Source organism: Lipotes vexillifer, unplaced genomic scaffold, assembly GCF_000442215.2.
Source record: "Lipotes vexillifer unplaced genomic scaffold, Lipotes_vexillifer_v1.1 scaffold109, whole genome shotgun sequence".
Taxonomy (NCBI): domain Eukaryota; kingdom Metazoa; phylum Chordata; class Mammalia; order Artiodactyla; family Lipotidae; genus Lipotes; species Lipotes vexillifer.
Genome location: NW_006790015.1, coordinates 2523321 through 2537353, shown reverse-complemented (window position 1 = coordinate 2537353; position 14033 = coordinate 2523321). Strand labels below are relative to the sequence as shown.

At 47.0% G+C, this 14033-nt stretch overlaps 1 protein-coding gene across 1 annotated transcript in view; it reads left to right on the top strand.

Annotated features, from left to right (window-relative positions):
- Positions 1 to 9171, top strand: part of LRRC38 (leucine rich repeat containing 38) — a 33704-nt gene extending 24533 nt beyond the window's left edge. The window contains exon 3 of the mRNA XM_007463195.1: positions 8918 to 9171. Within this exon, the coding sequence (XP_007463257.1) occupies positions 8918 to 9171 (254 nt within the window). The remainder of the gene's footprint in view (positions 1 to 8917) is intronic.
- The last annotated feature ends 4862 nt before the right edge of the window (positions 9172 to 14033 follow it).

Genomic DNA, 14033 nt, shown 5'->3' with positions numbered 1-14033 from the left:
CAGCTCCAGGGCTCCTTAGTTGCGGCTCACCAGCACCTTAGTTACAGCACGTGGGCTCCTTAGTTGCAGCAGGCGGGCTCCTTAGTTGTGGCTCCAGGGCTCCTTAGATGCAGCTCGCCAGCTCCTTAGTTGCGGCACACAGCCTCCTTAGTTGTGACATGCAAACTCTTAGTTGCGGCATGCATGTGGGATCTAGTTCCCTGACCAGGGATCGAACCTGGGCCCCCTGCATTGGGAGTGCGGAGTCTCATCCACTGCGCCACCAGGGAAGGCCCCCCTTGTGCACTGTTTATGAGAGTATAAACTGTGTAGCCATAGTGGAAATCACTATGGTGGTTCATCAAAAAATTAAATGTAGAATTACAATCTGATCTCTTAACTCCACTTCTCAGTTATATACCTAAAAGAATTGAAAGCAGAGACTTCAACAAGTCTATTGTATGCCAAGGTTTATAGCAGCATTATTTACAATAGCCAAAAGGTGGAGACAACCCAAGTGCCCATCAGTAATGAATGGATAAACAAAATGTGGTGTCACCATACAATGGAATATTACTCAGCCTTAAAAAAGAAGGAACTTCTGGGGCTTCCCTGGTGGCGCAGTGGTTGAGAGTCCGCCTGCTGATGCAGGGGACACGGGTGCATGCCCCGGTCCGGGAAGATCCCACATGCCGCGGAGCGGCTGGGCCCGTGAACCATGGCCGCTGAGGCTGCGCGTCCAGAGGCTGTGCTCTGCAACGGGAGGGGCCACAACAGTGAGAGGCCCAAAAAAAAAAAAAAAAAAAGAAGAAGGACCTTCCGATACATGCTACAACATGGCTGGACCTCGCAGACATTATGCTAGGTGAAATAAGCCAGTCACAAAATGACAAATATTGTATGATTCCACTTATATGAGCAGGCTATTCATGGAGACAGAAAGTAGGGAGTGGTCTCCAGGGGCTGGAAATGAGGCAAGGGGAGTTACTGTTTAATGGGTACAGAGTTTGGGGGATGACAAGGTTTTGGAAATAAATGGTGGTGATGGTCGTACATCATGGTATATGTACTTAATGCCAATGAATTTGTACACTTAAAAATAGTCAAAATGATAACCACTATGTTATGCATATTTTACCAAAATTTTAAAAATACAAAGAATAAGACAGAGAAGGAGAGGAAAGGGAGGAGGAGGAGGGAGGAGACGGAGGAAGAGCAGAGAAGGAGCCTCCACGGACTCTGTAGTCAGGATGACTCTGGACAGGCAGATCTTTCTGGCATTGCGAATCCTTAACGAGTTCCACCTCCCTATCTCAGATGTCTTGAGCAAGAAGAGGAAAGGAGAGTTTCATTTAAATTTCTGCCTCATCCTAATGTAATTAGAGAAGCATCTCTCCTGCTGCTGCTGAAAGTGTAGAGAGCACTGTGATGGTTGATTTTATGTGTCAACTTGACTGGGTCGTGGGTGCCCTGATATTTGGTCAGACATTATTCTGGGTGTGTCTGTGAGGGTGTTTTGGGTTGGAATTAACACTTGAATCAGTAGACTGAGTAAAGCAGATGACCCTTCCTAATGTGGGTGGACCTCATCCAATCAGTTAAAGGCCTGATTAGAGCAAAAAGGCTGACCCTCTTTCGAGTAGGGGGGAACCCCTCCTGCATGACTGCCTAGGGCTGGGACATCAGTTCCTTCTTGCCTTTGGATAGAACGGTAACACTGGCCCTCCCTGGGTCCTGAGCCAGTGGGCATTCATACTGTAACTATACCACCAGTTGTCCTGGGTCTCCAGCTTCCCTACTGCAGATCTTGGGACTTGTCAGCTCCATAGTTCCATGAGCCAATTCGTTATAATAAGTATCTCTGTGTATACTCATCCTATTGGTTCTGTTTCTTTGGAGAACCCTGACTAACAAAGGCACCCACATCAGATACCTGGAGTCAGGCCTGTGCACAATTTGAAACCTTGAAAATCTGAATGATACTAACAGTGGCTTTTTCAAGCTTGAATGGTGGCCAGGCACCCTGGTAAGAGCTTTTCAGATATCCCCTCATTACATGCTCACAGCATCATCACAAGACAGTGCTTGCAGAGACAGGGCCAGGGCCACGGTCATAGGATATCAGGAGGTAGATCCAGGGTCCCCCCGGGGGTCTGTTCGAACACTCACAGGATGGTTTCACTCCACATCTGCACTTCACAGTACCCACGGAGCACTTCTGACCAGGGAGAGGCTATGCCAGCACCTTGACCTTTCCAGGTCAGGGCCTGGGGACCAGGAGGGTTGCTGGAGAGTTCCAGAACATCTCTTTAAAAGACAATTGCAACAAAAAGAATAAAATACCTAGGAATAAACCTACCTAAGGAGACAAAAACCTGTATGCAGAAAACTATAAGACACTGATGAAAGAAATTAAAGATGATACAAACAGATGGAGAGATATACCATGTTCTTGGATTGGAAGAATCAACATTGTGAAAATGACTATACTACCCAAAGCAATCTACAGATTCAGTGCAATCCCTATCAAACTACCAATGGCATTTTTCACAGAACTAGAACAAAAAATTTCACAATTTGTATGGAAACACAAAAGATCCCAAATAGCCAAAGAAATCTTGAGAAAGAAAAATGGAGCTGGAGGAATCAGGCTCCTGGACTTCAGAATATACTACAAAGCTACAGTAATCAAGACAGTATGGTACTGGCACAAAAACAGAAATATAGATCAATGGAATAGGATAGAAAACTCAGAGGTAAACCCATGCGCATATGGTCACCTTATTTTGATAAAGGAGGCAAGAATATACAATGGAGAAAAGACAGCCTCTTCAATAAGTGGTGCTGGGAAAACTGGACAGGTACATGTAAAAGAATGAAATTAGAACACTCCCTAACACCAGACACAAAAATAAACTCAAAATGGGTTAGAGACCTAAATGTAAGACCAGACACTATAAAACCCTTAGAGGAAAACATAGGCAGACCACTCTATGACATAAATCACCGTAAGATCCTTTTTGACCCACCTCCTAGAGAAATGGAAATAAAAACAAAAAATAAACAAATGGGACCTAATGAAACTTAAAAGCTTTTGCACAGCAAAGGAAACCATAAACAAGATGAAAAGACAACCCTCAGAATGGGAGAAAATATTTGCAAATGAAGCAACTGACAAAGGATTAATCTCCAAAACTTATAAGCAGCTCATGCAGATCAATATCAAAAAAACAAACAACCCAATCCAAAAATGGGCAGAAGACCTAAATAGGCATTTCTCCAAAGAAGATATACAGATCGCCTACAAACACATGAAAGGTTGCTCAACATCCCTAATCATTAGAGAATCGCAGGTCAAAACTACAGTGAGGTATCACCTCACACCCGTCAGAATGGCCATCATGAAAATATCGACAAACAATAAATGCTGGAGAGGGTGTGGAGAAAAGGGAACCCCTTGCACTTTTGGTGGGAATGTAAACTGATACAGCCACTATGGAGAACAGTATGGAGGTTCCTTAAAAAACTAAAAATAGAACTACCATACGACCCAGCAATCCCACTACTGGGCATATACCCTGAGAAAAGCATAATTCAAAAAGAGTCATGCATGATGTTCATTGCAGCTCTATTTACAATAGCCTGGACATGGAAGCAACCTAAGTGTCCATTGACAGATGAATGGATAGAGAAGAGGTGGCACATATATACAGTGGAATATTACTCAGCCATAAAAAGAAACGAAATTGAGTTATCTGTAGTGAGGTGGATGGACCTAGAGTCTGTCATACAGAGTGAAGTAAGTCAGAAAGAGAAAAACAATGCTAACACATATATATGGAATCTAAAAAAAAAAAAAAAAATGGTCATGAAGAACCTAGGGGCAGGACAGGAATAAAGACACAGACCTACTAGAGAATGGACTTGAGCACATGGGAGGGGGAAGGGTAAGCTCGGACAAAGTGAGAGAGTGGCATGGACATACATACACTACCAAATGTAAAATAGATAGCTACTGGGAAGCAGCCACATAGCACAGGGCGATCAGCTCAGACCTTTGTGATCACCTAGAGGAGTAGGATAGGGAGGGTGTGAGGGAGACGCAAGGGGGAGGAGATATGGGGATATATGTGTATGTATAGCTGATTCACTTTGTTATAAAGCAGAAACTAACACACCCTTGTAAAGCAACTATACTCCGATAAAGATGTTTAAAAAAAAAATAAAAGAAAGAAAGGAATGCTCTACACCATAAAAAAAAATTAAAAAAAAGACGCTGCCTGGAGGAGGGAACTTGTTCTGAGGCACTGGGTGGGGCTGGTGCAGCCTTAGGTCTCCCTGCCCGGGAAAGTGGGTGGGACCACATAGTGGCTGGTGTCAGTCTAGGCTCTGTCTGTTTCCTGGCGGTGTGGCCTTGGGCAAGTCACTTGACTTCTCTGTGTCTCAGTTTGAACATCTGTAAAGTGGGGATGACTAGAGGCTCCTCTTTGGGTTGGCCTGAGGATTCAGTGAGCTAATGTGTATAAAGCCCTAAGAGCAGGGCCTGGCACACATGAAGTGCCCCATAAATACTGGTTCTTGTTTACTATTCTTAACTCAGACAGCTGAGGAGGTGGGCTCAGAAAAGGAGGGAGAACATTTCAAATCAAGTAGGGACATCACATGGACTCCCCTCCTCCCCGCCACGGCTCATGACCAGCCATCCTCCCTCTGTCCCTCCGGGCCTCCCCCACAGAGACCCCTACCCCGCACTCTCCTGGCAACTTCTCTCCGGCTTTCACTGGACCTCTTGTGTGACTTCTCACTCTCTCTCCTAAAATATCACTATTTATGCTTGTGTCCTGCTGCCCCTATTAGACCTAAGTTCCTTGAGGCCAGGACTGCGTCTTCCTCTTTATTTCTCCTCCCTCTTTCCGTCCCTCCCTCCCTCCCCCCCTTACTGCCTTCTTTCTTTTGTCCTTTCTCTCTCTCCTTTCTTTTCTTTTCTTTTTTTGGTATCTAACATTAAGCCTTACCCATTTCATTTAATGCATAAATTAAAAAGCCATTGAACAGCTAAATGTCTGCCTAGTAGCCAAGAGCAGCCCTACCTTAGAAGCTTACCTACTTAGCTGAGCATTTCAGTCTAAAGCAGCAGTTCTCAACCAGGGAATTCTGTCTCCTTCCCCGACCTCCTCCTGGGGACATGTGGCACTGTCTGGAGACATTACTGATTGTCACACTGTGGGTGGGGATGCTACTGGTAGAGGACAGGGATAATGATAAACATCCTGCAGTATATAGGACAGCCTCCTACCTCAAAGAATTATCCAGGCCCGAATGTTGGTAGTGCCGAGGTTGAGAAACCCTGGTCTAGAGTAGCTCCAGCAGGAGAGAAGAGGGGACCCCAAAGTCAGATTATTCCAACTCCTGAGTTCTGCAGTCGGCCTTGACTGTGTCCTTAGAGCAGCCGGCAGCGGTGCCCTGCCCCCCTCTGCTGGGTCCTGCTGACTCTCATTTCTCTGCCCTTTGTGAGCTACGAAAACCCATTAAGTGATGGCTCAGTTGAGCGTGGGTCCAGAGCCTCCCACTCCTGGTGGGCTTGTGTGTGCTGTTTTTCAAGCAAGCCTGTTTCCTCTGGCCACAGAGAAATGTGAGATGACAGTCTGTAAAAGTGTTGCTTTGTAAAAATGCCAGGCGCAATCTCAAGGCACAAAGAACACTGTAGAAATCAGAATCGACTTGAGGAGTCGTGGCCAGCAAAGGTTGGATTTAAATGGCAGGCTCTGTGGGCTTGTGTTGTTTTGTTGGGGTGTTTGCCAGTTAATACAGCTCATTGAAAAAATGACTTCTAGACCTTTTCTCTCTTTAATAATGACCTGTTACGGGTTTGAAAATGGCAACTATTATCTTCGTTTTAGAAACTGCCTGAGCTTCACGTAGTCCAACGGTGTCCATCTTTTTTATTTTTGTAACATCTTTGGCTGGCGGGGAGGGGTGGGGTGGATGTTAAGAAGAGGCAGGTCAATTGACTTTCCTGCTTTTCCATTGAAAAAAATAATGTCTGCAAGGGAACCCCACAATAACTCTTCATAAAGCTCTCCTGTTCTGTTCAAATGCATTTAAAATGCTCAGAAGTAAACAAAAGCTTGGCTTAAGACAAGAAATAGTCAAAAACGTAGTCAAGTGTAAACTGGAGAAACCTGCAGAGCTTTGGTCCAGCTAATTCCTTGGATATCTAAGGTAGGCATCCAATCAGGGAGAGGAGGGAACGTGAGTATGGTTGCTGAGCAACAGTTCCCATGGGGAGAAGAGCATCAGTGGGTTGGCTGTAGACTGCATAAAAGATGGGTCAGGACAGAAGGAAGGAGGAAGCTCAGTCATTCTTCCTTCACCTTCTGTTTCTGAGCTAGAAGGAAAGATACACAATAAAGACCCAAAGGGTGGTGGCAGGATTGCTGTGCAATTAACAGGGCTGCTCTTTGCAGAACAGAAACCAGCTAATTAGTGAGGTGTGAGGAATCATTCTGACTTTCAGATTATGCTGGATATGGGTTGAAGGCAGCTTTCTGAAACCAGGAAGCACTGAAAAAGAGAATAATTGAAGGTTTCCTGAGAACTGAAAGGACGCCGAAGATAAACAGAAATTGCAGGCAGGTGAGCTTAATGTCAGAACGGTGTCTTCACATCCCCGTGAAGCTGTGTTGCTGAAGGCAAGGTGTGTAAATTCTCTGTGCTTCAGTTTTCTCACTCATAAAGTGGGTGTAATAATAGTTGTTGTGAGAATTAAGAGTTAATATGCATATAGAACTTAGAACAGTGTTTGCATGTAGTAAGTGCTATATGAATATTAGGGACTATTACTTTATTTTTCTCTCCTCTTCCAGATCAAAAAAAGGTCTGACCTTTTTATGCATTTTAATATCATGCATTTTCTTATATTCGAAGTTTGTGAAATTATGATAGTAACTTGACTTTGTTTGTAGTTCATATTGTATATCCATCAGGATGTGCAGATTATGCTTGATAACGAGCAGTCTTTAGAGCTTAATACTAACACAAGTCTGTATCTTTTGTTCTTGTCCAGTGAGGATTGTTTTTAGTCTACTAGGGTCGCCATAACAAAATACCACAGATTGGGTGGCTTAAACAACAGAAATTTATTTTATCACAGTTCCAGAGGCTAGAAGTCCAAGATCAAGGTGTGTGCAGGCTTGGTTTCTGCTGAGGCCTGTTTTCCTGGCTTGCAGATGGCCACCTTCTCACTGTTTCTTCACATGGCCTTTCCTCTGTGCACACACAGAGAGAAAGAGAGAGCTCTCAGTTATCTCTTCCTCTTCTTATAAAGACACCAGTCCTATTGATCAGGGCCCCACCCTTATGACCCCATTTAACCTTAATTACCTCCCTAGAGACCCTATGTCCAAATATAGTCACATTGGAGGTTAGGGCTTCAACATATGAATTTGGGGTGGGGGTCTCGTAGCTGCCCTCCCATTTCACTTGATGGCAGATGGGGTACCCCGAGAGGAACCGCTAACTGATAAAGGAGCAGTCATACAGCGGTATCTCTAAAATGCCATAAATCCATTACACTAGGAACATGTCCCTCACCCCCAGGTGACCGACAACTGCTGTCACCACCACTCCTCTTGGTGGCAGCCATGAGAAGACAGTGTTGGCTTCCTGTGCCCCTGGCCCCTCTCTTCCTGGCTTTCCTCTCCAGCCCCACACCTGCTTTCTGTTCCTTTTGGAGGCACAGTGGCTGCAGGCCAGGTCTCTGGAGGCAAATTGTTTGAGTTAGAGTCCAAGCTAGGCCACTTACTAGCTGTGCCACTTTGGACAAGTTACTTTACCTCTCTGAGCCTGTTTCCTCATCTGTAAAATGGGGATGATGGCAGGACCTATCTCACGGAGTTGTGAGGATTAAACAATTTATTATGTGTGAAGTGCTTAGAACAGTGCCTGCCCATGCTAAGCTCTAGATTGCATTTATTGCTGTTGCTATGACACACTGTCTCAGCACATACCCAGATGTAACATTTTTTTTGACCTGTGGATTTGAAACTTCTTTTTCAATTAGCCAGACACTTTTCAAGTGAGATCTTAAAGGGAACCCCAATATATAAAGCAGAGTTTACAAGGGCTCTTCTGGTTGTAGCGGGGTGGGTGTCCCAGGAACTCTCTCTCAAACCCCTCAGTCTCTCTCACCAGCTAGAAGATAATGTTTCTCACGTGTGCCTTGTGGACCAGCAGCATCAGAATCACCTGGATTTTAAAAATGCAGAGGCTGGGGTCCCAGTGCAGCCTGCTGAATTGGATTCTCCAGGGGTTGGAGCCTGGCAATCTGGATTTCGGTATAGTCTTCAGGTGATTCTGAAGCACAGAGGAGCTCATGCAAGCATCATAACTACATATTTATTTTCCCCACTCCTGCCAAGGGAAAACCCTTCTAGGGTAGTGAGTGGAGTTTCTACAGCGCTACACTGATCCTCTGTTCAGTTTCTCCTGGGTGGCAGTGGAAAGGAGGCTGGCATTCTTCTTGGGAAGCTGCCTTACAAACTGGAGGGTACTGCCATTGGTTGGCACCGCCCCTCCGCATCCCACAGCCTTGCCCCGCCCTCTGCCCCGAGGGCGCTGGGTATTACCAGATCTGGATTACTGTCTACAGAGCTTCTAAACCCTAAAAAGATTATGCTCCCTTCCATCACCACCTTGAGTGATTCAAAATCAAGAGTGCCACACCTTAAAGTAAGGGAGACGAGCACATTCTGGTTTCTTCCATGTGATTCCCCTGAGGCTTTTCGAAAACGTTTAAATTGCATTCAAGTCAACTTTTTCCCCCTTTTGTGTTTGGGGGCACACGCCTGCTTTGCACCTGGTAAGCACTCACCTTGCTAACTTGTAGGCAATCCTGGGCTGCGGCCTAAACCTCTCTCTCTGCCTGCCTTTCTCACAGGCCTTGACGAAATCCAATGCTCCCTGCCCATGGAGAACAGGAGGATATTGCTGCAAGAGCTGTCGGAGGCCAGCTTCAGCGAGTGCAAGTTCAGCCTCTCGCTCACAGACCTGTTCATCATCATCTTCTCTGGCGTGGCTGTGTCCATCGCCGCCATCATCTCCAGCTTCTTTCTGGCCACCGTGGTGCAGTGCTTCCAGAGGTGCGCCCCCAACAAGGACACTGAGGACGAAGACGAGGATGAGGACGACTGAGTCACCTGCACCCCCTCCTCGCTGTCCAGACCCCCAGCAGGTGGCTCTCCTCCGAGGGAAATGCTGAAAACGGAGAATTGACCATCAGTGACCAGAGCAGCGCCTGCTCGGAGCCTTGCCCCCTGGGCGCACCCACTGAGACCTCTGATCTCAGAGTTTAGAATCCGCAGAGCGAAGGAGCCCAGGAAGGAGTCCCCGAGGAGAGCCTGCCTCTCGGCTTGAGGTGCGTGTGGGGACCGAATCAGGTTTCAGAGCTGACAGCTGAAAACAGCGCAGGGCATGTGAAGACTGGCAGCTCTCACCTGCACAGATGACTTTGTGCCGTCCATTTCTCTGACCTGGACCGCAGAGCCGGGCAGCTTCTCCCTCCTCCTGAGAGGCAGCAGCCTAGACAGTGGGGATGGGAGTTCAGGTCCGTCTCCATGGGAGCGGGACTTCTGCCCCTTCTGGAATAGGCTTCAGCCACCTTAGGGTGTTACGCAGAGAACAACCCCACATCTGGTTAAAATGGCACCGAGGAAAAAGCTAAAACCTGGCCAAAGGGTGTTTGTTGTTATATTTTGGTGAGCAGGTCAGAAAAACATTTGTTGACAGGACTCAAACCCTGATCCTTATCCTAAGAGGTAGCAAGTGGTAAAGGAAGAACAGTCGTTCTTGTACAATTGTGACGGCCTCTGCCGAGAGTCGCTCTTCCCTCTGAAGCAAAGCCAAGTTGCTTCCATTCTGCCCCGCCACCTCCTTCAGCCTTGAGTCCCGCCTCAACTGAATAACGCCTGTTCATTCTCTGTGCTGGCACCGTTCCAGACTTGTCATCTCCAGAACTTGTGATAAACTTTCCTGGAGGCCAGGATTCCAAAAAGCAGGTTATATCAGACCAAACAAATGTTAAAACAAAAACAAAAAACAAAAAAACCTGGGACTTGGCTTCTGTAAAACCTCCATCAGTGGCCTTAGGGTGTGTGTGACATTCTTTGGAGCATAGGCTGTGACAGGCAGTGTTTTCCTGGGTGTGGACTGCAGCACTTTGGTTCAGAGACAGTGTGAAACAATGCCATGCACCCAGCAGACCTTGCCGGTTACTGACACTTAGACGAGGGGCTGGTGAGAAGCTCCTGGGACATTTGGGGAAGCATCTTTCCATTGTTTCCCATAATATATTCCTTATGTTTCTTCCTAATTGCTCTCTTGCATCTTTGCCTCCACAAAGAATTACTGAGTGCTTGCTAAGTGCCCTGGTCCAGGAATTGTGGGTACACCTTCCAGAAGGAAGGTGGGGCCCCGGCTCGCTTGGGCCTCAGTAATCTTATGGGTAGAATATAAAACAAACAAGTAAACAAAACTATAATTGCAGGTAGTGATAAGTGCCGTGAAGGAAAGAAATGAGGCCTTGTGACAGAGAGTAAGTGGGAGGAACCAGTCAAGAGTGGATGGATGGGTGTATTAGGCAGGGCTCTCTAGAGAAACAGACTCAATAGGAGCTGTCTGTCTATCCATCTATCTGCATTATAAGGAATTGGCTCAGGCAGTAATGGGAACTGAGAAGTCCCACAGTCTGCAGCCAGCCAGCTGGAGACCCAGGGAATGCTGGTGGTGTAGTTCTGGTCTGAGTCCAAAGGCCTGATAGCCAGGAGAGGCAATGGTTAAGTTCTAGTTTGAGGGCAGGAGAAAACTCAGCTCAAGTAGTCAGGCAGAGAGAGAGGGAGGGAGAGATGGAGAGGGAGATGGAGACGGGGGTGGTGGCGGGGGGAGAGAGAGAGAGAGAGAAATTCCTCCTTTCTCCCGATGGATTCGGTGCTGCCCACCCACTTTGGGGGGGGGGGATCTGCTTTACTCAGCCTACAGATTCAAATCCTAATCTCATCCAGAAACACCCTCCCAGACACACCCAGAAAGAATGTTTAACCAAATAACTGGGCACCCTATGACCCAGTCAAATTGATGCAGAAAATCAGCCGTCACTTGGGGGCCTCTGATTGGGTCGTTTTGAGCTGAGTCCTGCCTCCTTCTCCCACCTCCTTGCTTCCCTCTCCCCTTCTCTCCTTTCCTCCTCTTCCACTCTCTGTCTCTACTCTTCTTTCTCCTGTTCACCCGCGAGGAGACTGCCGGTCACCTTTCTGATGCCCAGCATTGCTAGCTCCGGTGGAGAAGACCCCTGGCTCAGAGGGCCTGTCTTCTCAGAGTCGTGGGCAAATGGAGAAGTGGGCCAGCATCTTCCCAGACTCCATGGCAACCTCCGTGGGCCCCACCCTCAGTGCAGGTAACGCATCCATTGAGGGAACAATACAGGCAAACAAAATGGTCATCACGAACTGTTAGGTGCTGCTCGAATTCCTGCCGAAAGGTTCCAGCCATCATTTGTACCTTATTGTGGATGAAGGTTCCTGGAGACAGCTTTCAATCAGGAGAGAGAACTGCACTGATGTCGGGCCGTCATAGGGGAGATAGAAAAGACCATGGAGTAGGGGGCCGAGGGCTCAGAGGACACGAAACAATCTAACACCAGCACCTCCCCAGCCTGGCCACAGACTCAGCTGAGACTTGCTGGGGTTGGAATTACGGTCTGTCATCACAGTCTCCAATCGCCATTCCCGGGAGCATCTTACCAGGGACAAAACTAAAGGCCCTGGATCCAGCTGGGCCCCCACCAAAGGCACACTGTGTTTCTCCCAGAATCCTAGGGAGGTGGTGCCCCAAGTTGTGGAAACAGCACCAGACCCTTGTTATAATAGGTTCTGATAGATGAATTCCCTCTTAATAAGTCTATTTTAATCCTTCGGTCCACTTCAAGTGGTTCGTTGTCGTCAGCAGGCTCAGCTCTTTGCTCGGAAGACACACACCCTGCAGGGTGTAGGGGCCGGTGGTCATTTACTGAATGAATGAGTGAGCAAGGGAGGGGCCCCAAGGCTTGCTGGGTGCCAATTAACCATCATTTCTGCGGACTGCAACCTAGAGTTTTCATCTCCTGGATATAAAGTTCCCGTGAAACACTGGGGACATGGGGACGTTAGGGACATCTGTGGTCAAATCCAAGGAAATATACTGACCAGGAGCCACAGCTCAACTGGGGAAACGCCTTTGAGAAGTGACATTGCACAAGCAGCAGGCGATGATTTAGTGCTCTCTGTTGCTGTAGCATCTCAAGTTATTATTAACAACAATGGTAAAGCTGCATACCAGCTGAGGGCCTCCTCTGCGCTGGACATCCCCCTCTCCCAGATCTCCACTAGTGTCATTTGGGTCTCGAGTGTCACCTCCTCAGAGCCATTCTCATCACACCATCCTGTATTATGTTTTGCACAGCATGTACCATGGTGTGAAGTTATCCCACCTGTTTGTTTACGTGTTTATTGTCTACCTTTTCTGGACTAGAACATAAGCTCTCCAAGGGCAGGAACTCAGGCCCTTTGTGTCTCCAGCATTTGAACAGTTAGTGGCACAACCAGTATGCATGTGGGGTGAACGAGCAAACAGATGAATTCCAGGCACAGTACTAGGAACTCTACAAACCTGAGCTCTACTTAAGCATACTCACAACTCAAGTGGAGAGCTGCTATCATCCTCATTTTGTCGACTGAAAAAAACTGCACAACCTAAAAACTGAGAGTTATGTTTTATTCGGTGGGAAGTTTTAGGACTTCAAGCCGGGGAGGCAGCATCTCAAGTAGCCCTGAGAACTGCTCCAAAGAGGCAACGATGGGGAGCTAGGATATATAGGAATTTTGCAACAAAGGGTAGGTAGTCTGAACGTCAAAAGATTATTGTTAATTAAAGAAAACCAGACCTCTCAAGGAATTTAGTGCTTTTCTATATATGGGAAGATGCAAGAGTCTGGGCTTACCGAAATTATTCCTTTGATATGCACCTCACCTATCTGGGGCCAGTATCCTGTGTTTTCATATCCTGAGTTTCCTCGGGGCTCACCGAGGGGGAGTGGCTGCAGTCTGATGGCTGCTAGATAGCAGGTATGCTTTTCCTTCTTGAGTTCCCTCAGGGCTCACCGGATCACCATCGGCAGTGGCTACAATCGCTGATGACTGTGTATCCTTTGTTTACTGATATGGCAGGCAATATTCCACTTCTCAGTTTCATAGGTGAGCAAACCAAAGCTCAGAGGAGGTGGTGGATGACAGGACACGACAGAGCCAGACAGATTTGTGGCCATAGGACACCAAAGCTGTTCTCTCGGTTATAATAATAGTTCATGTGTATCGAGAGCACTGTCCATGCTAGGTGCTGAACCAAGCCCTTTGTACAACTCACCCCTGTAAGGCAGTATATTTGTCAGGGTTCTCCAATAGGATGTGTATATATATATATATATATATATATGATTTATTTTAAGGAATTGGCTCATGTGACTGTGGAGGCTCACAAGTCCACAATCTGCAGGATGGGCCAGCAGGCTGGAGACCCAGGGAAGAGCCAATGTAGCAGTTCAAGTCTGGAGGCATCTGCTGCACACACCCTCTTGCCCAGGGGCGGTCAGTCTTTTATTCTATTAAGGCCTTCAACTTATTAGATGAGGCCCACCCACATTATGGAGGGCAATCTGCTTTACTCAAAGTCCACTGATTGAAATGTTAATTTAATCTAAAAACACCCTCATAGAAACATCCAGAATAATGTTTGACCTCACGCCTGGGCACCGTGGCCCAGCCAACTTGACATGTAAAATAAACCATTACAGACAGGTACCATTATTGTCTCACCTCTGTGGATCCATCACCTCCATGTGGTTGTTGAGAGATCTGATTTGGACTTAGGAATAACTTACCTGGTGGGACAAAGCTAGTTAGTGTTGGAGTAGGCTTTGTGCTCTGACCACTGCATGCCCTCTCTACACCCAACTGCATATTCCCTTC